The sequence below is a fragment of the Engystomops pustulosus genome, unplaced genomic scaffold (assembly GCF_040894005.1).
Source record: "Engystomops pustulosus unplaced genomic scaffold, aEngPut4.maternal MAT_SCAFFOLD_124, whole genome shotgun sequence".
NCBI classification, from domain to species: Eukaryota; Metazoa; Chordata; class Amphibia; order Anura; family Leptodactylidae; genus Engystomops; species Engystomops pustulosus.
The window spans coordinates 169,677-197,420 of NW_027285005.1; the positions used below are offsets into that span (position 1 = coordinate 169,677).

At 51.4% G+C, this 27,744-nt stretch overlaps 1 protein-coding gene across 2 annotated transcripts in view; it reads left to right on the forward strand.

Moving 5' to 3' along the window:
* The window catches only part of LOC140108393 (integrin alpha-M-like), a 94,609-nt gene extending 80,186 nt beyond the window's left edge, over nucleotides 1-14,423 (forward strand). Inside the window, exons 13-30 of one of the 2 annotated variants that reach the window (XM_072131705.1) lie at nucleotides 4,032-4,166; nucleotides 4,515-4,736; nucleotides 5,043-5,173; nucleotides 5,281-5,432; nucleotides 5,880-6,043; nucleotides 6,242-6,346; nucleotides 8,148-8,221; nucleotides 8,497-8,638; nucleotides 8,722-8,817; nucleotides 9,192-9,271; nucleotides 9,348-9,431; nucleotides 11,020-11,086; nucleotides 11,181-11,288; nucleotides 11,742-11,825; nucleotides 12,208-12,321; nucleotides 12,398-12,490; nucleotides 12,697-12,807; nucleotides 13,113-14,423. In XM_072131705.1, coding sequence (XP_071987806.1) covers nucleotides 4,032-4,166; nucleotides 4,515-4,736; nucleotides 5,043-5,173; nucleotides 5,281-5,432; nucleotides 5,880-6,043; nucleotides 6,242-6,346; nucleotides 8,148-8,221; nucleotides 8,497-8,638; nucleotides 8,722-8,817; nucleotides 9,192-9,271; nucleotides 9,348-9,431; nucleotides 11,020-11,086; nucleotides 11,181-11,288; nucleotides 11,742-11,825; nucleotides 12,208-12,321; nucleotides 12,398-12,490; nucleotides 12,697-12,807; nucleotides 13,113-13,220 — 2,070 coding nt within the window. In that variant the 3' untranslated portion in view covers nucleotides 13,221-14,423. The remainder of the gene's footprint in view (nucleotides 1-4,031; nucleotides 4,167-4,514; nucleotides 4,737-5,042; nucleotides 5,174-5,280; nucleotides 5,433-5,879; nucleotides 6,044-6,241; nucleotides 6,347-8,147; nucleotides 8,222-8,496; nucleotides 8,639-8,721; nucleotides 8,818-9,191; nucleotides 9,272-9,347; nucleotides 9,432-11,019; nucleotides 11,087-11,180; nucleotides 11,289-11,741; nucleotides 11,826-12,207; nucleotides 12,322-12,397; nucleotides 12,491-12,696; nucleotides 12,808-13,112) is intronic. The other variant, XM_072131706.1, reaches the window with a different exon arrangement.
* Nucleotides 14,424-27,744: the final 13,321 nt, after the last annotated feature.

Sequence of the window (27,744 nt, forward strand, 5' to 3'; positions counted from 1 at the left end):
TAGTATTTGGTGGATAGCCCTCCCTCCCGTCATCTTCCTGCTCATGGTCCCATGTGATACGCCCCTAGAGTAGTATTTGGTGGGCTGCCCTCCCTCCCCTCATCTTCCTGCTCATGGTCCCCATATGACACGCCCTTGGAGTAGTATTTGGTGGACTGCCCTCCCTCCCCTCATCTTCCTGCTCATGGTCCACATATGACACGCCTCTGGAGTAGTATTTGGTGGGCTGCCCTCCCTTCTCTCATCTTCCTGCTCATGGTCCCCTATCACATGCCTCTGGAGTAGTATTTGGTAGACTGCCCTTCCCCCTCTCATCTTCCTGCTCATTGTCCCCTATCACATGCCTCTGTAGTAGTATTTGGTGGACTGCCCTCCCTCCCCTCATCTTCCTGCTCATGGTCCCCTGTGATACGCTCCTGGAGTAGTATTTGGTGGAGAGCCCTCCCTCCCCTCACCTTCTTGCTCATGGTCCTTTAGAGACACGCCCTTGGAGTAGTATTTGGTGGGCAGCCTCCCTCCCCTCATCTTCCTGTTCACGCCCCATATGACATGCCCTAGGAGTAGTATTTGGTGGACAGCCCTCCCTCCCCTCATCTTCCTGCTCATGGTCCCCTTTGATACGCCCCTGGAGTAGTATTTGGTGGACAGCCCTCCCTCCCCTCATCTTCCTGCTCATGGTCCCCTAAGAAACGCCCCTGGAGTTGTATTTGGTGGACAGCCCTCCCTCCCGTCATCTTCGTGCTGATGGTTTCCTATGACACGCCCCTGGAGTAGTATTTGGTGGACTGCCCTCCCCTCATCTTCCTGCTCATGGTCCCCTATGACACGCCCCTGGAGTAGTATTTGTTGGACTGCCCTCCCTCCCCTCATCTTCCTGCTCATGGTCCCCTATCACATGCCTCTAGATTTGTATTTGGTGGAACGCCCTCCCCCCCATCTTCCTGCTCATGGTCCCCTATGAAACGCCCCTGGAGTAGTATTTGGTGGACAGCCCTCCCTCCCCTCATCTTCCTGCTTATGGTCCCCTATGACCTGCCCTTGGAGTAGTATTTGGTGAACTGCCCTCCCTCCCCTCATCTTCCTGCTCATGGTCCCCTATAACACGCCCATGGTGTAGTATTTGGTGGAGAGCCCCCCCCCCTCACCTTCTTGCTCATGATCCCCTAGAGACACACCCTTGGAGTAGTATTTGGTGGGAAGCCTCCCTCCCCTCATCTTCCTGCTCACAGTCCCCTATGACACGCCCCTGGAGTAGTATTTGGTGGGCTTCCCTCCCTCTCCTCATCTTCCTGCTCATGGTCCTCTATGACACGCGCTAGGAGTAATATTTGGTGGGCTACCATCCATCCCCTCATCTTCCTGCTCATGGTCCCCTGTGATACGCCCCTGGAGTAGTAATTGGTGGACAGCCCTCCCTCCCGTCATCTTCCTGCTAATGGTCCCCTGTGATACACCCCTGGAGTAGTATTTGGTGGGCTGCCCTCCTCCCCTCATCTTCCTGCTCATGGTCCCCTTTGATACGCCCCTGGAGTAGTATTTGGTGGGCTGCCCTCTCTCCTCTCATCTTCCTGCTCATGGTCCCCTGCGTTACGCTCTTGGAGTAGTATTTGGTGGATAGCCCTCCCTCCCATCATCTTCCTGCTCATGGTCCCATGTGATACGCCCCTGGAGTAGTATTTGGTGGGCTGCCCTCCCTCCCCTCATCTTCCTGCTCATGGTCCCCTATGACACGCCCCTGGAGTAGTATTTGGTGGGCTGCCCTCCCTGGTCCCCTGTGATACACCCCTAGAGTAGTATTTGGTGGACTGCCCTCCCTCCCCTCATCTTCCTGCTCATGGTCCCCTGTGATACGCCCCTGGAGTAGTATTGGTGGGCTGCCCTCCCTCCCCTCATCTTCCTGCTCATGGTCCCCTATGACACGCCCCTGGAGTAGTATTTGGTGGACTGACCTCCCTCCTCTCATCTTTCTGCTCATGGTCCCTTGCGATACGCCCCTGGAGTAGTATTGGTGGGCTGCCCTCCCTCCCCTCATTTTCCTGCTCATGGTCCCCTTTGATACGCCCCTGGAGTAGTATTTGGTGGACTGCCCTCCCTCCTCTCATCTTCCTGCTCATGGTCCCCTGCGATACGCCCCTGGAGTAGTATTTGGTGGATAGCCCTCCCTCCCATCATCTTCCTGCTCATGGTCCCCTGTGATACGCCCCTGGAGTAGTATTGGTGGGCTACCCTCCCTCCCCTCATCCTCCTGCTCATGGTCCCCTATGACACGCCCCTGGAATTGTATTTGGTGGGCTGCCCTTCCTCCCCTCATCTTCCTGCTCATGGTACCCTGTGATACACCCCTGGAGTAGCATTTGGTGGGCTGCCCTCCCTCCCCTCATCTCCCTGCTCATGGTCCCCTGTGACACGCCCCTAGAGTAGTATTTGGTAGACAGCCCTCCCTCCCGTCATCTTCCTGCTCATGGTCCCCTGCGATATGCCCCTGGAGTAGTATTGGTGGGCTGCCCTCCCTCCCGTCATCTTCCTGCTCATGGTCCCCGGTCCCCTGTGATACGACCCTGGAGTAGTATTTGGTGGACAGCCCTCCCTCCCGTCATCTTCCTGCTCATGGTCCCCTGTGATACGCCCCTGGAGTAGTATTGGTGGGCTGCCCTCCCTCCCCTCATCTTCCTGCTCATGGTCCCCTGTGATACATTCCTGGAGTAGTATTTGGTGGACAGCCCTCCCTCCCGTCATCTTCCTGCTAATGGTCCCCTGTGATACGCCCCTGGAGTAGTATTGGTGGGCTGCCCTCCCTCCCCTCATCTTCCTGCTCATGGTCCCCTTTGATATGCCCCTGGAGTAGTATTTGGTGGACTGCCCTCCCTCCTCTCATCTTCCTGCTCATGGTCCCCTGCGATACGCCCCTGGAGTAGTATTTGGTGGATAGCCCTCCCTCCCGTCATCTTCCTGCTCATGGTCCCCTGTGATACGCCCCTGGAGTAGTATTTGGTGGGCTGCCCTCCCTCCCCTCATCTTCCTGCTCATGGTCCCCTATGACACGCCCTGGAGTAGTATTTGGTGGGCTGCCCTCCCTCCCCTCATCTTCCTGCTCATGGTCCCCTGTGATACGCCCCTGGAGTAGTATTGGTGGGCTGCCCTGCCTCCCCTCATCTTCCTGCTCATGGTCCCCTATGATACGACCCTGGAGTAGTATTTGGTGGACAGCCCTCCCTCCCGTCATCTTCCTGCTAATGGTCCCCTGTGATACGCCCCTGGAGTAGTATTGGTGGGCTGCCCTCCCTCCCCTCATCTTCCTGCTCATGGTCCCCTTTGATACGCCCCTGGAGTAGTATTTGGTGGACTGCCCTCCCTCCTCTCATCTTCCTGCTCATGGTCCCCTGCGATACGCCCTTGGAGTAGTATTTGGTGGATAGCCCTCCCTCCCATCATCTTCCTGCTCATGGTCCCCTGTGATACGCCCCTGGAGTAGTATTTGGTGGGCTGCCCTCCCTCCCCTCATCTTCCTGCTCATGGTCCCCTATGACATGCCCCTGGAGTAGTATTTGGTGGGCTGCCCTCCCTCCCCTCATCTTCCTGCTCATGGTCCCCTGTGATACACCCCTGGAGTAGTATTTGGTGGGCTGCCCTCCCTCCCCTCATCTTCCTGCTCATGTTCCCCTGTGATACGCCCCTGGAGTAGTATTGGTGGACAGCCCTCCCTCCCGTCATCTTCGTGCTGATGGTTTCCTATGACACGCCCCTGGAGTAGTATTTGGTGGACAGCCCTCCCTCCCGTCATCTTCCTGCTCATGGTCCCCTGTGATACGCCCCTGGAGTAATATTGGTGGGCTGCCCTCCCTCCCGTCATCTTCCTGCTCATGGTCCCCGGTCCCCTGTGATACGACCCTGGAGTAGTATTTGGTGGACAGCCCTCCCCTCCGTCATCTTCCTGCTCATGGTTCCCTGTGATACGCCACTGGAGTAGTATTTGGTGGACAGCCCTCCCTCCCGTCATCTTCGTGCTGATGTCACGTTTGTTTTCTTTGCAGATCGGATCCTACTTTGGCTCCGCTTTGAGTGTCCTACAAAAATCTCCATCCCAACATCTCTTGGTGGTGGGAGCCCCAACTTATTACTCTCCAGTGGGTCCTGGAGGGCGAGTCTACCTTTGCCTCCTCTCTCAGGTGAGATTTATAGATGTTTTGTTCTTTTTACAGTAGAGGCTTTGACCCATTTGAAGTATTTAAACTCATTGGGGGGAATTTATGTATCGCTCAGACCTCTAGCTTAAATTGCACCGAATGACTCAAGGGTTTAGCCTTTACAAAAGCAGTGGGGTCTCTAGGAAAGGGGTTATTGTTGGGTAGAAAATAATCTGTGGGCCAAACAAATGAATACGCTGCAGCACATAGTGGGACACAATTTAGAGCAACTAAAAGTAGGTCTAAAGTAGAACGTGACAGTCTTACACGGAGCCGGACCATGAGACACATTGATGAATCCCCTTCCCACCCCATTGTTTTTCCCACCAGCAGATGAGCCGGACTCCCAGCACCTTCGCCTGTCCAGAGACTCTCCAGGGTGAGAGCAGCCAGTCTATGGGTCTTTTTGGTTCTGCCGTCACCGTTCTTCCAGACCTGACTGGGGATCAGTACCCGGAGCTGGCTGTTGGAGCTCCCTACGAAGACAATGGTCAAGGCGCTGTGTACATCTTCCCTGGAAAAGATGGTGGCTTCAGGACTTCTTACATACAGGTAATCTCTGTCATGGTTTGTAAGGGCAGCAACATCTCAGAGATGGTAAAGTTTCGGCACACCCAGTTTTCCAAGGATTGGCCCATTTCCGCATCTACAGGTTTTGGTGGCCACATATAGCACTTGGTGCCTCACACACTGGAGGTCCCATAGGTGACAGTAGCACCAAGGAATATGGTGGCACTCTATAAATCAAAGAATATAGAGGGCAGTGATGGGGGCACCTGCCAGCGGATGCCCCGGGTGCTCCTACCAGCGAGGCCCTGTGGTTCTTGGTGATTTGTTATGTTGTTTCCCATTCTGCAGCGGGTGGCAGGGGGTCTACTCAGAGGAGGAGCCCAGCTCTTTGGAAGGTCTTTGGCTGGTAACTCAGACATGATGAGCGATGGACTGCCAGATATAGTGGCTGGGGGAGAAGGTGTCACTGTCGTATTGAGGTAAGGAGAGGGGGGAATACTTTAATTTATGGGAGAATCAGAGATTTTGGGCACAATGTCCAGTGAATGTTTTTGTGTCTTGTGCTCCTCTTCTGTATCCCGTTCAGTTCTCGACCAGTCCTTGAGGTCTCGGCGTCCATGACCTTCACACCCAACTTCTTTCCACTTTCTTCATATGACTGTGCAGAGAAAACACAAGAACAAAAGACAGAAATCAATGTCTGCTTCAAAAAGAGGGTGAAGAGCAAGGGAGCAAGAGGTAAGGGAGGTGACACCACTGTCTAGCACACCAGTGTCTACCACTGGAAGTGATGAACTTCCTGTTCAGGGTGAAAAAATGTAATGAGGTCAAGATCAAAGAAGGTCCAGCACAAGATCCTACTGTGTATAATGTGATGAGGTCAGGATCAGACAGATCGTACACTACGGGAGAGGAGCAAGATCAGGATCAGACAGATCGTACACTACGGGAGAGGAGTAAGATCAGGATCAGACAGATCGTACACTATGGGAGAGGAGTAGGATCAGGATCAGACAGATCGTACACTATGGGAGAGGAGTAGGATCAGGATCAGACAGATCGTACACTATGGGAGAGGAGTAGTGGCTATAGATGTGGTGGCAGGGCCTGAGGTGACTCTGTGCTCGGACCAATCATATACCGGGTTGAGTGAACATTTTTGCGGATGATTCTTCTGTTTTCCAGCTGGGACATCGGTGCTGGTGCAGTACACCCTTGTGTTGGACGCGGGGCGCACCCAGAACCGGGCTGTCTTCACCGACCTCCCAACCCCTGACCTCCGCACAATCTCGTCTTCCCAAGATCTCAAAGGGCGGAAAGAATGTCTCAGCTACAGGATGATCCTTCCCGTTAGTATCCGTCTTGTATGTGTCAGTGTATGAGAATGATATATGACAGCGATGTATATGAATATTCTACGAGGGTAATGTATGAGAATGATGTATGAGAATGTGATTGTACAGGATGATATTATAATATAAGGGGAGTGTAGGGATTATAAGACGTGTATTAGGATCTCCTCATGCACTTGTGTTCCTGTCCCTCAGGAATGTGTAGAAGACTCTTTAACTCCTCTCCGTGTCAGTCTCAATTTCTCATTGATTGGTAATGCCGTTCTTAGTGAAGATTCACGGACCAACCACTCTGCAGAGGTATGATGGTGGGGGCACAGGTAGGGATTACTGATGGTGGGGGCACAGGTAGGGATTACTGATGGTGGGGGCACAGGTTGGGATCACTGATGGTGGGGGCACAGGTAGGGATCACTGATGGTGGGGGCACAGGTAGGGATCACTGATGGTGGGGGCACAGGTAGGGATCACTGATGGTGGGGGCACAGGTAGGGATTACTGATGGTGGGGGCACAGTTCGGGATCACTGATGGTGGGGGCACAGGTAGGGATCACTGATGGTGGGGGCACAGGTAGGGATCACTGATGGTGGGGGCACAGGTAGGGATCACTGATGGTGGGGGCACAGGTAGGGATCACTGATGGTGGGGGCACAGGTTAGGATCACTGATGGTGGGGGCACAGGTTGGGATCACTGATGGTGGGGGCACAGGTAGGGATCACTGATGGTGGGGGCACAGGTAGGGATCACTGATGGTGGAGGCACAGGTTGGGATCACTGATGGTGGAGGCACAGGTTGGGATCACTGATGGTGGAGGCACAGGTTGGGATCACTGATGGTGGGGGCACAGGTTGGGATCACTGATGGTGGGGGCACATGTAGGGATCACTGCTGGAGGGGACACAGGTTGGGATCACTGGTGGGGGCACAGGTTGGGATCACTGGTGGGGGCACAGGTTGGGATCACTGATGGTGGGGGCACAGGTTGGGATCACTGATGGTGGGGGCACAGGTTGGGATCACTGATGGTGGGGGCACAGGTTGGGATCACTGATGGTGGGGGCACAGGTAGGGATCACTGATGGTGGGGGCACAGGTAGGGATCACTGCTGGTGGGGGCACAGGTAGGGATCACTGCTGGTGGGGGCACAGGTAGGGATCACTGCTGGAGGGGACACAGGTAGGGATCACTGATGGTGGGGGCACAGGTTGGGATCACTGATGGTGGGGGCACAGGTAGGGATCACTGCTGGTGGGGGCACAGGTAGGGATCACTGCTGGAGGGGACACAGGTTGGGATCACTGGTGGGGGCACAGGTTGGGATCACTGGTGGGGGCACAGGTTGGGATCACTGATGGTGGGGGCACAGGTTGGGATCACTGATGGTGGGGGCACAGGTTGGGATCACTGATGGTGGGGGCACAGGTAGGGATCACTGCTGGTGGGGGCACAGGTAGGGATCACTGCTGGTGGGGGCACAGGTAGGGATCACTGCTGGTGGGGGCACAGGTAGGGATCACTGCTGGAGGGGACACAGGTAGGGATCACTGATGGTGGGGGCACAGGTAGGGATCACTGATGGTGGGGGCACAGGTAGGGATCACTGATGGTGGGGGCACAGGTAGGGATCACTGATGGTGGGGGCACAGGTAGGGATCACTGATGGTGGGGGCACAGGTAGGGATCACTGATGGTGGGGGCACAGGTAGGGATCCCTGATGGTGGGGGCACAGGTAGGGATCACTGCTGGTGGGGGCACAGTTCGGGATTACTGATGGTGGGGGCACAGTTCGGGATTACTGATGGTGGGGGCACAGTTCGGGATTACTGATGGTGGGGGCACAGGTAGGGATTACTGATGGTGGGGGCACAGGTAGGGATCACTGATGGTGGGTGCACAGGTAGGGATCACTGATGGTGGGGGCACAGGTAGGGATCACTGATGGTGGGGGCACAGGTAGGGATCACTGATGGTGGGGGCACAGGTTGGGATTACTGATGGTGGGGGCACAGTTCGGGATCACTGATGGTGGGGGCACAGTTCGGGATTACTGATGGTGGGGGCACAGTTCGGGATTACTATTTATTGTCTTTGTAGGTTTCATTTGAGAAGAACTGTGGTGCTGATGGCCGGTGTGTGGATGACCTGAGCATGAGTGTCTCCTTCAGTGGGTAAGATCCGGACACTTCCCTTCCTTCATGTCCATGGTCGCGGTCATGGCTGTGGTCGTGGTCATGGCTGTGGTCGCGGTCATGGCTGTGGTCGCGGTCATGGCTGTGGTCGCGGTCATGGCTGTGGTCGCGGTCATGGCTGTGGTCGCGGTCATGGCTGCGGTCGCGGTCATGGCTGCGGTCGCGGTCATGGCTGTGGTCGCGGTCATGTCGCGGTCATGGCTGTGGTAGCAGGTGATGGCAGGACACATGTGGTGACGTCTCTGGTCTCTCAGTCTGCAGCAGCTGGTGGTCGGTTTGTCTTTGGATGTGAACCTCACAGTGTCCGTGACCAATAAGGGGGATGAATCGTACAACACTCGCGTCCTTATTCCCTTCCCTCTCGGTCTGTCTTACCGCAGGGTGTCTCTTATACAGGTAGGTCTCTACCCTTTGTGTGGTGCCTCCCCCTGTGCCAGACACGTTCAGTTTACTTGGTTTTTGTTCTTTGTGTAATATAGAGCAACAAGCGCGTGACAATCACATGTTCTACAGAAGAGAGCCAGCGGGTGGTGAGCTGTGGAGTCAATAGACCTCTGCTGAGATCCAACACTACGGTAAGGAGAGTGCCCGGGGGGAGCGCTACTCATCATGGCCTACAAGCCATTCAGAGCAGTTAGGTCTTTATCTTTATCCTGGATGCTGCCCAATGACTTTGATGTCTGCTCATGGCCTCATGGATGTCCTGGTGTCTGGTCCTTGAGAAAATGTCCTCATCCGTTGGACCATCATCAGCGAGTGGAGTCAGGAGTTACGGAGCCTGAGCCGAATGATCATCCAATTCTTGACCCATGGGCAGCAGTTCATGTCATTGATTTTTTGTCTTGTTGAGTTACTGGTCACAGCCGTAACGTTCAGCCATTGCCTCTGGCCACATTTGGCGAGCTTCATCTACTTCCGCTCTTGGAGACATTCACTCTTCCTCTTTCAGGTCATCTTCTTGGTCAGTTTTCATGTTGTCCCATCAGCAGATTTGGGAGGCTCATTAACTCTGTCTGGCAATGTGACAAGGTAACGCAGCACTTCTATGGAGATCCCTGATCTTACAAGTCAAGGGCTGTAAGTGGATCTTCTTGTGTCTCCCCAGTGACAATGGGACACCGTTCAAGGAACTAATGAGGTCTTCAGCTACCATAAAAGTGCGCTACTCCATCTATGTGACCGTCACCAGGTGAGTGAAGACAACGATAAGTGAGAGCAGCTGAGAGGATGAACGTCCATCCAGTCACAGAATCTAAGGTCCTGGGACTACAGACTCCATCAATAAGAAGCCATCGGTGGCCACTAGATTCATAGGTCCTAACATGTGATGGTGCAGCCCCATATCAGTCACTGCTCTTTTTGGTGCCATTTTCCTTTCTGTATTCACACCGAATAATCGGTGACCACCAGGGTCAAGAGAAGGCAGAAGCGGTGATAAACCTTCTCTCTCGGGTGTCTGACACGTGTCTGGTGATCTGTGCAGGAGCAGGAGAAACTGCAAAAACGCTAAAGAGGCTCCTGCAGACTCGTACATGCCCCCCCTCCCCCCCCCCCCCCCCGGTTGTCTGAAGACTGTGGAAGGTCTCTATCAGGTTAAAGACTTGTTCAAGGGAAGGATTGGGGGGGGGGGGGAATCAGTGCAAAAGAAGTTGAGTAGTTACATAGGAATGTAGAACTTCTACCCGGCCTGAGGAGACAACGCATGGACGATGACTTCATCATGTAACAGATTAGTTGCACTGGAAATAGGAGAATACAATGGGGCACATTTACTTACCCGCTCCAGTCACGATCCCCCGGCGCATTGTCCAACGCTGATTCGGATTCTGCCGGGATTCACTAAGTCGTGCGCCCGATGTCCACCAGGTGTCGCTGCTGCGCCGAGGTCCGCCGGAGTTCACCTCCTTCTTCCCGGAGCATGTTAGTGCTGATCCTGCGACACAAATTCTTTTTTAAATTCCGCATTTTTTCCGGATCCGTCGGGTAGTCCGACGGCCATGCCCCCTGATTTGTGTCGCGTGAAAGCCGGCGCCGATGCGACTTAATCCGATCACGTGCGCCAAAACCCCAGGGCAAATCGGCGCAAATCGGAAATATTCAACATTTGAACCCTTAGTAAATGAGCCCCGTTGTGTTGGGTTGGAGATTGAATGTGGGTGAGAGAATTGTCTTCCATCACATGCCCGGGCCATCTCCTCAGTACATGCTGGGCAGCACCGGCGATAGCGAGGAGAGATCCAGATAGATCAATACAGTGATAAGGAAAGTGGGTGTAATATAGGGGTCACACCATGAGACGACCCATCCGCCAGACGTTCCCTTATTCCTCACTGTCTGGGGATCTTATTACACTTTGTATATTGTTATGTATGTTGTGGTATAGATGTTGGGTGTTTTATATACTTGGTGTTTTGTCTTGTGATCTGTATTATTCTAGAGACACTGAAGACTCTTCCCTTTGAAGAGTCGGATGGTGATTCCCGTTATCTCACATGTCAGAGCTGTATGAGACCACCGTGCACCTTTCATAATATTTAGCCCCCATATCCTTTGTATATTTCAGTCTTGAAGAGTCGGATGGTGATTCCCGTTATCTCACATGTCAGAGCTGTATGAGACCACCGTGCACCTTTCATAATATTTAGCCCCCATATCCTTTGTATATTTCAGTCTTGAAGAGTCGGATGGTGATTCCCGTTATCTCACATGTCAGAGCTGTATGAGGCCACCGTGCACCTTTCATAATATTTAGCCCCCATATCCTTTGTATATTTCAGTCTGGAAGAGTCAAGCAAATATGAAAACTACACGTCCCCAGAGCCGAGGATTCAGCATGTATACAGGGTAAGGCTCTTCTACCTTGTTGGGCTTATTGGGATATTGGGCACCAGAGAACTTCCAACTTCCTTTAGTTACATTTACAAATTCCTGTATCTAGGTAAAGAACCAAGGAGTTCATCAGCCGCCCCTCTCTGTCATCTTCCTGATCCCCATCCGTTTGGGAGAAAGTGTCATCTGGGAGACCCCAAACATCACCAGCTCCAAGGTATCTCATGAAATCTCTACTCGAAGGCCACAATATTCTCGGCCAAAAACTGCGTACAGATATCCTAACACCTTCCACAAGGAGAACTCTCTAAAGATTGGCTGATGCTGTTATACAGTTAGCTGCAGATGACTATATGGAGAAATGTTGTCATAGGGCGGCACGGTGGCTGAGTGAGTAGCGCTTCTGCCTTGCAGCACTGGGGTCCTGGGTTCGAATCCCACCCAGGTCAACATCTGCAAAGAGTTTGTATGTTCTCTCCGTGTTTGCGTGGGTTTCCTCCGGGTACTCCGGTTTCCTCCCACACTTCAAAACATACTGGTAGGTTGTTTAGATTGTGAGCCCCATGGGGACAGGGACCAATTTGATATGCTTGTGCAGCGCTGCGTAATCTGTGTGCGCTATATAAATAAAGAATTATTATTAATTATTATAGATGTCTTCTCTTCGTAGCCGCAGCTCACCAGATGCAATACAATAAGTGAAGCAAAAGGACCAGCAAACTACCAGGAGCTCCTCACAACAAAACCAGTTTTGGTGAGAACCTTCCTCTAGATCTCGTCATCTATCATAATCACTTCTACATCGAACATAGTGGAACTCCTCCATCAGAGTCAAAGAGAGACACTTACAGCCCTCAGACCACATGCCCATGCTACACATGCTAGAAGATAAGTGGCTCCCACGCGTGGTGATTAAAACCTTATGATAACATTTTGGTCATCTGACTACCAGTTCCCAAAAATGAGTGAATGTGGTGGATGGCAGAGGTGTAGACCATTCTCTATGGGGAAGCCAGAAAAAGGCTCCTGATGACAGGTTCCCTTCACATCACATCAGTTCATCTCATGAATATTTGGTGGGTTCACCTCAGTGAGGCCGTTCTCCATCACTCTATCCCTTTGTCCTCTTCCCACAGAACTGCGTGGTCACCTCATGTCTCCGAGCTGTCTGCGACATCAGCAATTTGAAGTATGAGGAGTCTGTGACCTTCACCATCAGTGGAACAGTGACTAAAGCCTGGGAGAATCAGGTGCTGGATCCATCCCTCGGATTGAGCGGATGCTGATGTGTTGGTATTCACTCATGTCTGATTTTTATGTCCTAAGGTTGAACAGGAGAAAATCTCCCTCCAGAGCTCAGCAGAAATCCAGTATGAGCCTCAGATGTACTATATGGAGCAGAACTTCACCAGAGCTCAGGTACCACGGCCTCTGCTCCATGTATCTTGGAGGTTGTGTGATGGGTCAGGGCTGTCAGCTTTCATGTGGCCATGTTGTATATGTAGCTGGCCTGTATCTATCCCTTACATGTCCCGTACTTGTGGTGGGGAGACGTGGGTTTCATGTCCGGACGTTGTTCTTCATGTCTCCGCCGCTGTAGTTTTACCTTTTGTTGTCTCCTGCAGGCCCAGACTGTGCTGGAGGTGAATGTCCAGTATAATTACCTCCCGGTGATAATTGGGAGCAGCGTCGGGGGATTGGTCCTCTTGGCCCTTATCACTGCCGCCCTCTACAAGGTGAGTGTTAATGATCACACTATAACACAACCTGGAAGAGTCACAGCAGAGACCTCCTCCATGATGGGGTGTGGTCCGCATGTAGACCTGCAGTCAAAGGCCATCATACAGTCCAGTGAGAGAGTCCCATTACTAGGTCCCAGGTGGGTTCTGGTCCTGAACTCTCCAGCTTCCCCTGCGACTTACAGGGTCCATGTTGTTGTCTCACACCTCTGTCTGTCCAGATAATTGTCCTGCTCATGACTCTCTGCTCTTCTCCTCTGTTTTTGCCCTCTTCTTTCATGTTATCATCTTCTGTTCTGCAGTTTGGATTCTTTAAGCGTCACTATAAAGAGATGCTGGAGAACACGGGAGGTGAAGGCGCAGGAGACGGAACAGCAGTGGACCCCCAAGTCAATGGAGGCCCCGAGTGACATGTTCTCACCCCAGTCTAGAATATTCTGCCGCAAGAAACTGATCTTCTCAATATCCACCCATTATGTACCCTGCAGATGTTTCTGTCCATTACATCTCATCATGACACCAGTTTTCACAATATTCAGCTACTCGCCAGTGACTCTTCTGTCTCCTCAGCATGGCCACCACAGGTCCATCATCCCCAGCAATCATCCAGCAAAACTGTTTTCTATACACTCAACGAGAATCTCAGAAATGGGCAAAGCTTAGAGTGCCCTCACCTTGAAAATGCATTCCTCTGTAGTCATATCTGTATCTGTAGCATCGTCTGGACCCTGTGGTCTGCAGGCTAGAGATTGTAGCATCTTCTGGTCCCTGTGGTCTGCAGGCTAGAGATTGTAGCATCTTCTGGTCCCTGTGGTCTGCAGGCTAGAGATTGTAGCATCTTCTGGTCCCTGTGGCCTGCAGGCTAGAGATTGTAGCATCTTCTGGTCCCTGTGGCCTGCAGGCTAGAGATTGTAGCATCTTCTGGTCCATGTGGTCTGCAGGCTAGAGATTGTAGCATCTTCTGGTCCCTATGGTCTGCAGGCTAGAGATTGTAGCATCTTCTGGTCCATGTGGTCTGCAGGCTAGAGATTGTAGCATCTTCTGGTCCCTGTGGTCTGCAGGCTAGACATTGTAGCATCTTCTGGTCCCTGTGGCCTGCAGGCTAGAGATTGTAGCATCTTCTGGTCCCTGTGGCCTGCAGGTTAGACATTGTAGCATCTTCTGGTCCCTGTGGCCTGCAGGCTAGAGATTGTAGCATCTTCTGGTCCCTGTGGTCTGCAGGCTAGAGATTGTAGCATCTTCTGGTCCCTGTGGCCTGCAGGCTAGACATTGTAGCATCTCCTGGTCCCTGTGGCCTGCAGGCTAGAGATTGTAGCATCTTCTGGTCCCTGTGGTCTGCAGGCTAGAGATTGTAGCATCTTCTGGTCCATGTGGCCTTCAAGCTTTTCATGGATGCTGAGCAGTTTTCACATCTTTTTCATTGCAGATTTGATGGCTTTATAATTTGGCAGCTAGAAGAGATGCATTATGGGATGTGCCTATGTAAATACCTCCTCCTGTAGATTCTACATATCATAAATCTGTAACCACCTGTATACCTCACAGCTTGGCCAGGACTCGATGTCCATCCGTCTATCTGGAGAGTTAGATGATAATAAAGATCTGCCACTTTCTGTCTCGTAGTCGCGTCTTTATGAAGTGTTAGCGCCGGTCCTGATGGAAGTCTACCTGCATCACCTGGGATAGAGTTCTGCCGCACGTTATTCTTGAATCTGGCTCCTCTTGCACTGATCCGGGAGAATGAACCATTTTTTGTGTGCACTTTGTTCATGCTGCAGAATTGTGGCGCATGTCAGTAATAAATGTGCTGCAAACTCGGACTAAGCAGTAACAGCCCCTTGTGGGGCACATTTTTCTCTCTTGTTGGACACAAAGCAGCCGTCACACAATAATGGTACAGACTCTTTATAATTTCCCCCACCGGGGCCTAGTCTTTTCTTGGGGCCTGGAGGCAGCCGGGCCCCAGAATACTGGAGTGGCTGGGACACACTGTGGTCATGGTGCTTGGTATGGGGACTGGAGAACTGTCCTACAGCCTGGCAGGTCTCCAGCAGGTGGTGTGTGCAAGAAATGTAGAAGGAGAGGCTGATGTACTTGTTCTCCCTGGGGCAACCTCTGAGTGTCTCTAAGATATGTCCCTTGGTAATGGATGGGGAGCCCGTGGCGGTAACAGCCTTATCCAGGGATCAGACGGAGGCAAACGTTGTGCAAATTAACTCACGGTTCTTAATGAACAACAGGTAGCAGCCAATGAGCCAAAAAGGTCAACAGCAGATCCTGGTACTGGAGTGGTCGTGGAGAGGGTCCTCAGGACTAGTGCACCAGCCTGGTAGTTGTCAAAGTCTCTAAGGCAGGACAAGGTCCAGGTTTGACCACTTGTTGGCCTTTTCTATAAGAATATTCTAACATCACCTAGCACAACCAGTGCAGGTTAGACATGATCACGTGTCATGGTGCCATAACAGTTGCGAAGAGTCTAATCCGTTCACAGGACCAGGTGTGAAGCCACAGGAAGCCGCGACCTTGCAAGTTTCTTCCCACAAGGTTCTTCTTTCATTTTCTGTAAATTTTTGTACAGTGTTCACAGAGAATGTATATGAAACTTGTATCCCCAGAAATAAGAAGGGGGGCGGCAGGGGCACCCCAATCCAAATTGTAGATGAACCTAATCCCCCCCCCCAGGGTATCTCTGGCTCAGTCTGCCACCAGTTTATTGGCACAAGCGATCAGAAGTTTAGTGTCGCACACTTATAGTGTTTATAGGTGTTTATAATGATTGTAAATCACCACCATATGGTCAACCAGGTTCAGAAGTCAGTGGCCCATCTTATGGTCACAGATGTCCAGAAGGCTGAGTGACTTACCACTAGAGATGAGCGAACATGCTCGTCCGAGCTTGATGCTCGGTCGAGCATTAGGGTACTCGAAACTGCTCGTTACTCGGACGAATACTTCGCCCGCTCGAGAAAATGGCAGCTCCCGCCGTTTTGCTTTTTGGCGGCCAGAAACAGAGCCAATCACAAGCCAGGAGACTCTGCACTCCACCCAGCATGACGTGGTACCCTTACACGTCGATAGCAGTGGTTGGCTGGCCAGATCAGGTGACCCTGGGATAGACTAGCCGCTGGCCGCGCTGCTCGGATCATTCTGTCTCTGGATGCCGCTAGGGAGAGAGCTGCTGCTGGTCAGGGAAAGCGTTAGGGTGTTCTATTAGCTTACTGTTAGGCAGGAGTGATTCTCAAAGAACCCAACAGCCCTTCTTAGGGCTACAATAACGTTCTACTTTTTTTATTTTAATTTGCATCTATTACCATTTTGTGAGGAATTAGCAGGGGGACTTGCTACCGTTGTGTTTAGCTCTTAGTGGCACACATATCCATAGCAAAGACCGAAGTGGGAAAATTCAGTAGGGGTTGGATTTCTATTAGGCACTAACTCAGTGTCATCTCATCTGGCATAGTAGTGTGCTTCCTTTGATACTTGGCTAGAAAATAGCCATAGGAGAATACAAACAGCTTCTTGAAGCCTACAGTAGCGTTCTATATATTTGATTTCTGGTTGATCTGCTGGTGGCTGTAGTTTCTGCAGTGCATGTACTTGCCAATTCTGAGCAATTTGTAGAGAGACTTGCGACCGCTGTGTTCTGCGCTTAGTGGCGCACATATCCATAGCAAAGGCCGAAGTGGGAAAATTCAGTAGGGGTTGGATTTCTATTAGGCAATAACTCAGTGTCATCTCATCTGGCATAGTAGTGTGCTTCCTTTGATACTTGGCTAGAAAATAGCCATAGGAGAATACAAACAGCTTCTTGAAGCCTACAGTAGCGTTCTATATATTTGATTTCTGGTTGATCTGCTGGTGGCTGTAGTTTCTGCAGTGCATGTACTTGCCAATTCTGAGCAATTTGTAGTGAGACTTGCGACCGCTGTGTTCTGCGCTTAGTGGCGCACATATCCATAGCAAAGGCCGAAGTGGCAAAATTCAGTAGGGGTTGGATTTCTATTAGGCAATAACTCAGTGTCATCTCATCTGGCATAGTAGTGTGCTTCCTTTGATACTTGGCTAGAAAATAGCCATAGCAATAGGATAGGATTGTTTGGTTTTAAAAACTAAAAAAAAACAAAAAACACAAAAAAACACAAAAAAAACACAAAAAAACACAAAAAAAAACAAAAAGAAGTAAAAAAAAAAAAAAAGTTATAACTCTCATTTTAAAAATGTTTAACCCGAGGGCTAGGGGTAGAGGACGAGGGCGGGGACGTGGGCGTCCAACTACTGCAGGGGTCAGAGGCCGTGGTCCTGGGCGGGGTGAGACACCACCTGCTGATGAGGGAGCAGGGGAACGCCGCAGAGCTACACTCCCTAGGTTCATGTCTGAAGTTACTGGGACTCGTGGTAGAGCACTGTTGAGGCCAGAACAGTGCGAACAGGTGATGTCGTGGATTGCTGACAATGCTTCGAGCAATTTGTCCACCACCAGTCAGTCTTCCACGCAGTCCACCCATGTCACCGAAATCCCCACTCCTCCAGCTCCTGCACCTCAGCCTCCTCCCCCCCAGTCTGCCCCCTCCCAGGAAAATTTGCCATTTGAACCGGCATACTCTGAGGAACTGTTTTCTGGACCCTTCCCACAGTCACAAACCACTTGTCCGGTTGCTGCTGAGCAATTTTCCGATGCCCAGGTTTTCCACCAGTCACAGTCTGTGGGTGATGATGACCTTCTTGACGTAGTGGAAGTGTGTAAAGAGGTGTCCGACGATGAGGAGACACGGTTGTCAGACAGTGGGGAAGTTGTTGTCAGGGCAGGAAGTCCGAGGGGGGAGCAGACTGAGGGATCGGAGGATGATGAGGTGACAGACCCAAGCTGGGTTGAGAGGCCGGGTGAACACAGTGCTTCTGAGACGGAGGAGAGTCCTCGACCTGAACAGGTTGGAAGAGGCAGTGGTGGGGCCAGACGGAGAGAGGCAGGGCCAGAGCTGGTGCATCAGCGCCACTGTCAACTAGTGAAGCTCCCGTGGTGAGGGCTCTTGCGGCGAGGGCTAGATCTTCAGAAGTGTGGAGGTTCTTTAAGGAAACACCGGATGACCGACGGACTGTGGTGTGCAACATTTGCCAAACCAGGCTCAGCAGGGGTTCCACCACTACTAGCTTAACTACCACCAGTATGCGCAGGCATATGAATGCTAAGCACCCCACTCAGTGGCAACAAGCCCGTTCACCTCCGGCCGTGCACACCACTGCTCCTTCCCCTGTGTCAGCTGCTAGTCAGCCCCCTGCCCAGGACCCTGGCACAAAAACCCCATCGTCGCCTCCACGATCCTCCACAGCATCCACCAGCGTTCAGCTCTCCATACCCCAGACGCTGGAGCGGAAACGCAAATATAGTGCAACCCACCCGCACGCCCAAGCCCTTAATGTGCACATCTCCAGATTGCTTAGCCTGGAGATGCTGCCCTATAGGCTAGTAGAGACCGAGGCCTTTCGCAACCTCATGGCGGCGGCCGCCCCTCGGTATTCGGTCCCCAGCCGCCACTACTTTTCCCGATGTGCCGTCCCAGCCCTGCACCAGCACGTGTCAGACAACATCATCCGTGCCCTGACCAACGCCGTTTCTGACAAGGTCCACCTGACCACGGACACGTGGACGAGTGCTGCCGGGCAGGGCCACTATATATCGCTGACGGCACATTGGGTTAACTTGGTGGAGGCTGGGACCGAGTCTGACCCTGGGGCTGGTCATATACTGCCGACGCCGAGGATTGCGGGGCCTACCTCGGTCCAGGTGTTTCAGGCCTACTATGCCTCCTCCTCCTCCCACCCCTCCTCCACCTCCTCCTCCGAACTACCATCCGTGGGCACGGCGCCATCAGTCGGTAGCTCTAGGCACAGCAGCAGTGCCGTCGCTAAGCGACAGCAGGCGGTGCTCAAACTGCTGAGCCTAGGCGACAAAAGGCACACCGCCCAAGAGCTATTACAGGGCATCACGGCGCAGACTGATCTGTGGCTGGCACCGCTGAACCTCAAGCCGGGAATGGTTGTGTGTGACAACGGCCGTAACCTGGTGGCGGCTCTGCAACTCGGCAGACTGACACATGTGCCATGCCTGGCCCATGTGTTAAATCTGATAGTGCAGCGTTTCCTCAAGACATACCCCAATCTGTCTGATTTGCTCACGAAGGTGCGCCGCATCTGTGCGCATTTCAGGAAGTCCAGCCCAGATGCTGCCACTCTCAGGGCAGCGCAGCGCCGCCTCCAACTGCCCGCTCACCGACTGTTGTGCGACGTGCCCACGAGGTGGAATTCAACACTGACCATGTTATCCAGAGTTTACCAGCAGCGCAGAGCGATTGTAGACTGCCAGATGTCAACTTCCACCAGAACTGGTAGTCAGGTCAGTCAGCTTCCTCAAGTCTACAATGAGGAGTGGACGTGGATGTCTGATATCTGTCAGGTGCTGAGTAACTTTGAGGAGTCAACACAGATGGTCAGTGGTGATGCCGCCATCATCAGCCTCACCATCCCGCTGCTTGGCCTGTTGAAAAACTCTCTGGTCAGCATGAAGTCGGAAGCTTTGCGCTCGTCACAAGAGACGGGGGAAGAATATTCCCTTGTTGATAGCCAAAGCACCCTGAGGTCTGTTTCTCAGCGCATATCGGAGGAGGTGGAGGTGGAGGAGGATGAGGAGGAAGAGGAGGAGAATGTTGGCGAGACACAAGAGGGGACCATTGTTGAGTCCTTCACTGTTCAGCGTGTATGGGCAGAAGAAGAGGAGTTGGAGGAGTTGGAGGAGGAGGAAATGGACAGTCAGGCCAGTGAGGGGAGTGAATTCTTACGCGTTGGTACTCTGGCGCATATGGCAGATTTCATGCTAGGCTGCCTATCCCGTGACCCTCGCGTTCAAAGAATTTATTCCAGCACCGATTACTGGGTGTTCACTCTCCTGGACCCACGGTACAAGCAAAATCTTTCCACTCTCATCCCTGCAGAGGAAAGGAGTGTGAGAATGCATGAATACCAGCAGGCCCTGGTGCACAAGCTGAAACAGTATTTCCCTTCTGACAGCGCTAGCGGCAGAGTGCGTAGTTCTGCGGGACAAGTAGCGAGGGAGAGTAGGCGAGCAGGCAGCTTGTCCAGCACTGGCAAGGGTACGCTTTACAAGGCTTTTGCCAGCTTTATGTCACCCCAGCAAGACACTGTCACCTGTCCCCAGTCTCGGCAGAGTAGGGCTGATCTTTACAGAAAGATGGTGAGGGAGTACGTAGCTGACCATACCATCGTCCTAAATGATCACACAGCTCCCTACAACTACTGGGTTTCAAAGCTGGACATGTGGCACGAACTGGCGCTGTACGCCTTGGAGGTTCTTGCCTGCCCTGCCGCTAGCGTCTTGTCCGAGCGGGTTTTCAGTGCAGCTGGTGGCATCATCACCGATAAGCGTACACGCCTGTCGACTGACAGCGCTGACAGGCTGACGCTTATTAAAATGAATAAAGGCTGGATTTCTCAGAATTTCCAATCTCCACCAGGTGAAGGAAGCTCAACCTGAATAATTGATCCACTCCTCCTCCTCCTCCTCATTTTCCTCCTTCTCCTCCTCTTTGTACAGTAAAGCAGAGGAAACTGGCTATTTTTTGACAGGGCCCACTGGCTCTTGCTATAGTACTTCATGCATTTAATTTTTCTGGAGGGCCACCTACCCGGTCCTCTGTTTGAAACAATTTTTGTGAGTGCCACATACAGGCACTCAATCTATTCCATTTTTCTGGAGGGCCACCTACCCGGTCCTCTGTTTTAAAAAATTTTTGGGACTGCCACATACAGGCACTCAATCTATTCCATTTTACTGGAGGGCCACCTACCTGCTCCTCTGGTTTGAAACATTTTTGGGACTGCCACATACAGGCACTAAATCTATTCCATTTTACTGCAGGGCCACCTACCTGCTCCTCTGGTTTGAACAATTTTTGGGACTGCCACATACAGGCACTCAATCTATTCCATTTTACTGGAGGGCCACCTACCTGCTCCTCTGGTTTGAAACATTTTTGGGACTGCCACATACAGGCACTCAATCTATTCCATTTTACTGCAGGGCCACCTACCTGCTCCTCTGGTTTGAACAATTTTTGGGACTGCCACATACAGGCACTCAATCTATTCCATTTTACTGGAGGGCCACCTACCTGCTCCTCTGGTTTGAAACATTTTTGGGACTGCCACATACAGGCACTCAATCTATTCCATTTTACTGCAGGGCCACCTACCTGCTCCTCTGGTTTGAAGAATTTTTGGGACTGCCACATACAGGCACTCAATCTATTCCATTTTACTGGAGGGCCACCTACCTGCTCCTCTGGTTTGAAGAATTTTTGGGACTGCCACATACAGGCACTCAATCTATTCCATTTTACTGGAGGGCCACCTACCTGCTCCTCTGGTTTGAAACATTTTTGGGACTGCCACATACAGGCACTCAATCTATTCCATTTTACTGGAGGGCCACCTACCTGCTCCTCTGGTTTGAAAAATGTTTGGGACTGCCACATACAGGCACTCAATCTATTCCATTTTACTGGAGGGCCACCTACCTGCTCCTCTGGTTTGAAGAATTTTTGGGACTGCCACATACAGGCACTCAATCTATTCCATTTTACTGGAGGGCCACCTACCTGCTCCTCTGGTTTGAAACATTTTTGGGACTGCCACATACAGGCACTCAATCTATTCCATTTTACTGGAGGGCCACCTACCTGCTCCTCTGGTTTGAAAAATGTTTGGGACTGCCACATACAGGCACTATCCAAATTAAATTGTCTCCATAGCAGCCTCCACACGTTGTCTCCATTGCTACCTCCAAAAGTCGTCCATATAGCTGCCTCCATACATCGTCCCTTTATCAAACGAGGTGTGTCAGGCAGAAATTTGGGTTGTTTTCATGGATTCCACATCAAAGTTGTTAACTTTGTCGCCACCCTGCTGTGTTATCCACAAAATATACTGGCAAACTTTTACCATTTAGGGATATTATTTCAGCGCTTCTTGCGCATCTGTTTACATTCCCCTCACCCGGCATATCCTAAACTTATAAGAACGCTACTACACTTGATCTTATACAAAAGGTTCTTAGAAGTGCTGTTTGGGGAGTAGCCTAGAGACAGGGGCTTGGATTGGCGAAAGCTCGCCTGGCAGCGGAGCGCCAGCTCCATGCGCATCATGCGCTTCTTGCGCATCTGTTTACATTCCCCTCACCCGCCATATCCCAAACTTATAAGAACGCTACTACACTTAACTTGGTGCAGGCTGGGACCGAGTCTGACCCTGGGGCTGCTCATATACTGGCGACGCAGAGAATTGCGGGGCCTACCTCGGTCCAGGTCTCAAAGGCCTACTATACCTCCTCCCACCCCTCCTCCACCTCCTCCTCCTCCGAATTACCATCCGTGGGCATGGCGCCATCAGTCGGTAGCTCTAGGCACAGCAGCAGTGCCGTCGCTAAGCGACAGCAGGCGGTGCTGAAACTGCTGAGCCTAGGCGATAAAAGGCACACCGCCCAAGAGCTATTACAGGGCATTCCACATCAAAGTTGTTAACTTTGTCGCCACCCTGCTGTGTAATCCACAAAATATACTGGCAAACTTTTACCATTTAGGGATATTATTTCAGCGCTTCTTGCGCATCTGTTTACATTCCCCTCACCCGGCATATCCTAAACTTATAAGAACGCTACTACACTTGATCTTATACAAAAGGTTCTTAGAAGTGCTGTTTGGGGAGTAGCCTAGAAACAGGGGCTTGGATTGGCGAAAGCTCGCCTGGCTGCAGAGCGCCAGCTCCATCACAAGATCCAACTAACATAGTTGCAGCACCTTTAATCTACTACTAGTTCACTGCCTCCATAATAATAATAATCTTTATTTATATAGCGCCATCATATTCTGCAGCGCTTTACAAATCATAGGAAACAAATACAAATGTAATGTAACAGAGCACAACATTTGTATGGAACAACAGGAGTGAGGTCCCTGCTCGCCAGAGCTTACGGTTTATGAAGATGATGGGGTAACACGAGGTAAAAGAATATTTAATGGTCAAGCCATTCTTCTTAGGGAATAGAAAAAAATATAATAAATGGAATTGCTGTCGCTTGAAACACTCAGCCGTCATCTTATATACCAGGTCCAGGGTGAATGGGACTGCAGAGAAGTCTGGTGCCTGTTGGTTGCTGGATAACAGATGGGAGGACGACACAGGACGGGTTAGTAGAAGAGTTAAAACTTCATGCAGTTAATGAGTGTTATAGGCTTGCCTAAAGAAATGGGTTTTAAGAGCACGTTTGAAACTTTGGAGGTTAGGTATTAGTCTGATAGTCCGGGGCAGAGCATTCCATAGAATTGGTGCAGCTCTAGAGAAGTCTTGCAGACGCGAGTGGGAGGTCCGCACTAGGGTAGAGGTTAATCTAAGATCACTGGCGGATCTAAGAGCACGGGTTGGGCGATAGACTGAGATAAGAGAGGAGAGGTAGGGGGGTGCAGCATTATACAGAGCTTTATGGATGAGGGTTATTATTATTTTAAACTATTCGAAAGGAGACTGGCAGCAAGTGCAGCGACTGGCATGAACTGTAAGCATACATGGTCCCCTTATCAAACGAGCTGTGTCAGGCAGAATTTGGGGTTGTTTTCATGGCTTCCATGTTAACTTTGTCGCCACCCTGCTGTGTAATCCACAAAATATACTGGCAAACTTTTATCATGTAGCGATATTATTTGAGCGCTTCTTGCTCACCTCCTTTGGTTCCTCTCTGCCACCCATTGGTTTGAAGCCTGAGTCCAATTAGGGTATGTCGCCATGCCACTCTCTAGCCTGCCGCTGCCTCTGCATGCCGTCCCCTATAGTGTCAGGGTCAATTATTGGATGTTTTAGATGCTATCTAGCTTCATTCGGTCACTCTGTCATGGCCATGCTGTTGCCCATAATTTTGGCATAATGGTGCGATTATGCAGCCTCAGAGGCATCCATGCATGCTGCCCCTGCTGTTTCCTGTCCATTTCCGTGGTGTTTCCATCCTTTTCTGAGGTTCCCAGGTGTTTGGCCAAGCTTCCCTGTGCAGAGCCTTGGTCCCCTTGAAAAATGCTCGAGTCTCCCATTGACTTCAATGGGGTTCGTTATTCGAGACGAGCACTCGAGCATCGGGAAAAGTTCGTCTCGAATAACGAGTACCCGAGCATTTTAGTGTTCGCTCATCTCTACTTACCACCTTATGATAATGGATGTCGACAAGGCTCATACGATTTTGGATGTCCGGAAGGTTTAGTAATCCACGACCTCACAGCCATGGATGTCCAGAAGGTTTGAGGGTTACTGACCAACTACAAAAGGTGCCCCTGGACGGGTTGCTGTAGGAGTGGTTATAAGGGGTTGACGCTTAAGGGGGGGTCTTGGCACTTTAACAAGTGAAGAGAGTAGGTCCATCAGGTGTTCACTCGCCCTTTCCTCATTTCCTACATCATCGGGCTATTCGCAAAGTACACAAAGAGTTATGAGGCAGCTCTTCCATTACCCTCTCCCTCTGTTCACTGCGGCACTCCGCACTGTGATGTCTGAAGGCCAGAGCTGACTCAACCAGCTCCTCACCAGCATGCCTCGTCCGCTCCCTATCCCCCATTGTCCCATCTGTTGGGTACATTGTGGTCATAAAGGGATGGACATGGTCAGCAACAATACTAAGGTAGGCTGTGGCGTTGCAACGATGCTCAATTGGTACCAAGCGGCCCAAAGAGTGCCAAGAAAATATTCCCCACACCATGACACCACCACCACCAGCCTGACCCGGTGATACAAGGCCAGATGGATCCATGCTTTCATGTTGACGCCAAATTCTGACCCTACCATCCGAATGTAGCAGCAGAAATCGAGACTCATCAGACCAGGCAACGTTTTTCCAACCTTCTACTGTCCAATTTCGACACTCCGCACTGTGATGTCTGAAGGCCAGAGCTGACTCAACCAGCTCCTCACCAGCATGCCTCATCCGCTCCCTATCCCCCATTGTCCCATCTGTCTCCACCTGGACAAGATGGTGGTCGTCACCTTAGCCCCTCCCATCCCTCCCCCTTTAGGGAGCAGTTGGGTGCCCTGTGGCTGGATAGGAGGAGAGCAGCAGGAACACCAAGAACATTGTCTGTCCCCACACGTTCAGTCCCTGCAATTATGGGAACCCAGGCCAGTTCTTTCCCCTCCTCAGATGATACCCCTCACCATCCCAGGTGGTTCCTGGGGTGACTTCTCCTGCCCATGGATGGTTCTCCGTCTGCAACCCCTAATCCATCCACCAGCTGCATTGCTAGTGTTCCACCCATCTGTGAAGTATGCCCCACTCAGGTCCATGCCTGCTGCATTGGTGCTATCCCTGCAGCCTGGCCCTGCTCCCTCTCGGGAGTTTTAGGTGCCAGTCCCCTCCTAGCCTGGCACCTGCCCCGTTAATGCCACAGGTGGTCCAACAGTGTCTTCTGCCCTGCAGTCATGATTCCTACTCCACCTATAGCTACGGCAATGGCTGGTTCCGATCTGGTCCCTTCTCCTCGTCTTCCTTTCCTTTTATATTCTTTGACTTCTCTGATGGATCATTCACCAGTTCCTGCTTCTTCTGGTGAGTTCCAGTATACGGATTCATGGGGGTGGGCGTGTTTTTTTTTTGGTGTATTCTGACCTGGTGGCCTCTCTTAAGACCCCCCCCCTCCCGCCCCTTCATCTGCCTCTACAGTTGCAGGCTCTGTTTCAGCTCCCGCCTCTGCTGCTATCCATAAGGATTCCTTGTATCGTAGCGTTAACCCCCTGGAGGCTCGCCTGGATGCTGAGATAAGGGAAAAGAAATGGGCAGTTTTATATATTAATATATGGTCCCTGTTATCTGTAGATCAGCATACTGTAGATAAGGAGCGGGTGGTCGCGATGGCGTGCCCCCAGGACCGGAAGCCAAAAGAGGCCATTAATAACTGGTTATCTGTTTTGTGTCAAGGTTGTGTGATATACACTCACCGGCCACTTTATTAGGTACACCATGCTAGTAGCGGGTTGGACCCCCTTTTGCCTTCAGAACTGCCTCAATTCTTTGTGGCATAGATACAACAAGGTGCTGGAAGCTCCTCAGAGATTTTGCTCCATATTGACATGATGGCATCACACAGTTGCCACAGATTTGTCGGCTGCACATCCATGATGCGAATCTCCCGTTCCACCACATCCCAAAGATTCTCTATTGGATTGGGATCTGGTGACTGTGGAGGCCATTTGAGTCCAGTGACCTCATTGTCAATAAACCAGTCTGAGATGATTCCAGCTTTATGACATGGCACATTATCCTGCTGAAAGTAGCCCTCAGATGTTACAGGGTACATTGTGCTCATAAAGGGATGGACATGGTCAGCAACAATACTCAGGTAGGCTGTGGCGTTGTACCAAGGGGCCCAAAGAGTGCCAAGAAAATATTCCCCACACCATGACACCACCACCACCAGCCTGACCCGCTGATACAAGGCAGGATGGATCCATGCTTTCATGTTGTTGACGCCAAATTCTGACCCTACCATCCGAATGTCGCAGCAGAAATCGAGACTCATCAGACCAGGCAACGTTTTTCCAATCTTCTACTGTACAATTTCGATGAGCTTGTGCAAATTGTAGCCTCAGTTTCCTGTTCTTAGCTGAAAGGAGTGGCACCCGGTGTGGTCTTCTGCTGCTGTAGCCCATCTGCCTCAAAGTTCAACGTACTGTGCGTTCAGAGATGCTCTTCTGCCTACCTTGGTTGTAACGGGTGGTGATTTGAGTCACTGTTGCCTTTCTATCAGCTCGAACCAGTCTGCCCATTCTCCTTTGACCTCTGGCATCAACAAGGCATTTCCGACCACAGAACTGCCGCTCACTGGATGTTTTTTCTTTTTCGGATCATTCTCTCTCTGTAAACCCTAGAGATGGTTGTGCGTGAAAATCCCAGCAGTTTCTGAAATACTCAGACCAGCCCTTCTGGCACCAACAACCATGCCACGTTCAAAGGCCCCAAATCACCTTTCTTCCCCATGCTTGGTTTGAACTGCAGGAGATTGTCTTGACCATGTCTACATGCCTAAATGCACTGAGTTGCCGCCATGTGATTGGCTGATTAGAAATTAAGTGTTAACGAGAAGTTGGACAGGTGAGGCTATAACATTGATTTCATTGTCGGCTGGCGCTGAATTCTGAAGTGGGTTGGGGTTATTATGTGGCTGTGCCTGATGGTGGCCCAATGTCTCTTCCAGAAGGGCCATTGCAGGTTCTTTGGCTTGCGCAAGTCAAGACATGAGTGCTCCATCTGCGGAGAAGCGCACACTGCCGGTAGGTGCCCTCTACCCGCTTCTAGATGTGCCGGCAAGGGTCCTGTCTCGGAACAGAAGGACACCAGTGAGCGTTTAAGAGATGGAGCCATGACTCGATCACTATCCTTACGCAGAGGCAAGTTCAGTTTTTCGTTCGGGTGGGTTTTTCTCGGAGGTTTCATTTGCTGCTAACCTGAGGTCTGCTGCAGAGCACCCGTTGGTGCTTCGGAAGAAAATAAGGAACGAAATTGAGGACCCCTTTTTTATTCCCTCCATTTGAAAACCTTTGTGCGTTGTGTCTAAGACGGAACTGGGTTCGGGTTGTTGGCTAATTCGCCATTTGTCACTTCCCAAAGGGTAAGTCCTTGAATGATGGTATCTCTGTGAAGGAGGTGCCCGTTTCTTACTTTTCCTTTGACTGTGCAGTTTTTCTCCTCTGCTGGTCCTTGTGCACTTATGGCAAAGTCAGATATTGGGGCAGATTTACTTACCTGGTCCATTCGCGATCCAGCGGCTCGTTCTCTGCGGTGGATTCGGGTCTTCCGGCGATTCACTAAGGCAGTTCCTCCGACGTCCACCAGGT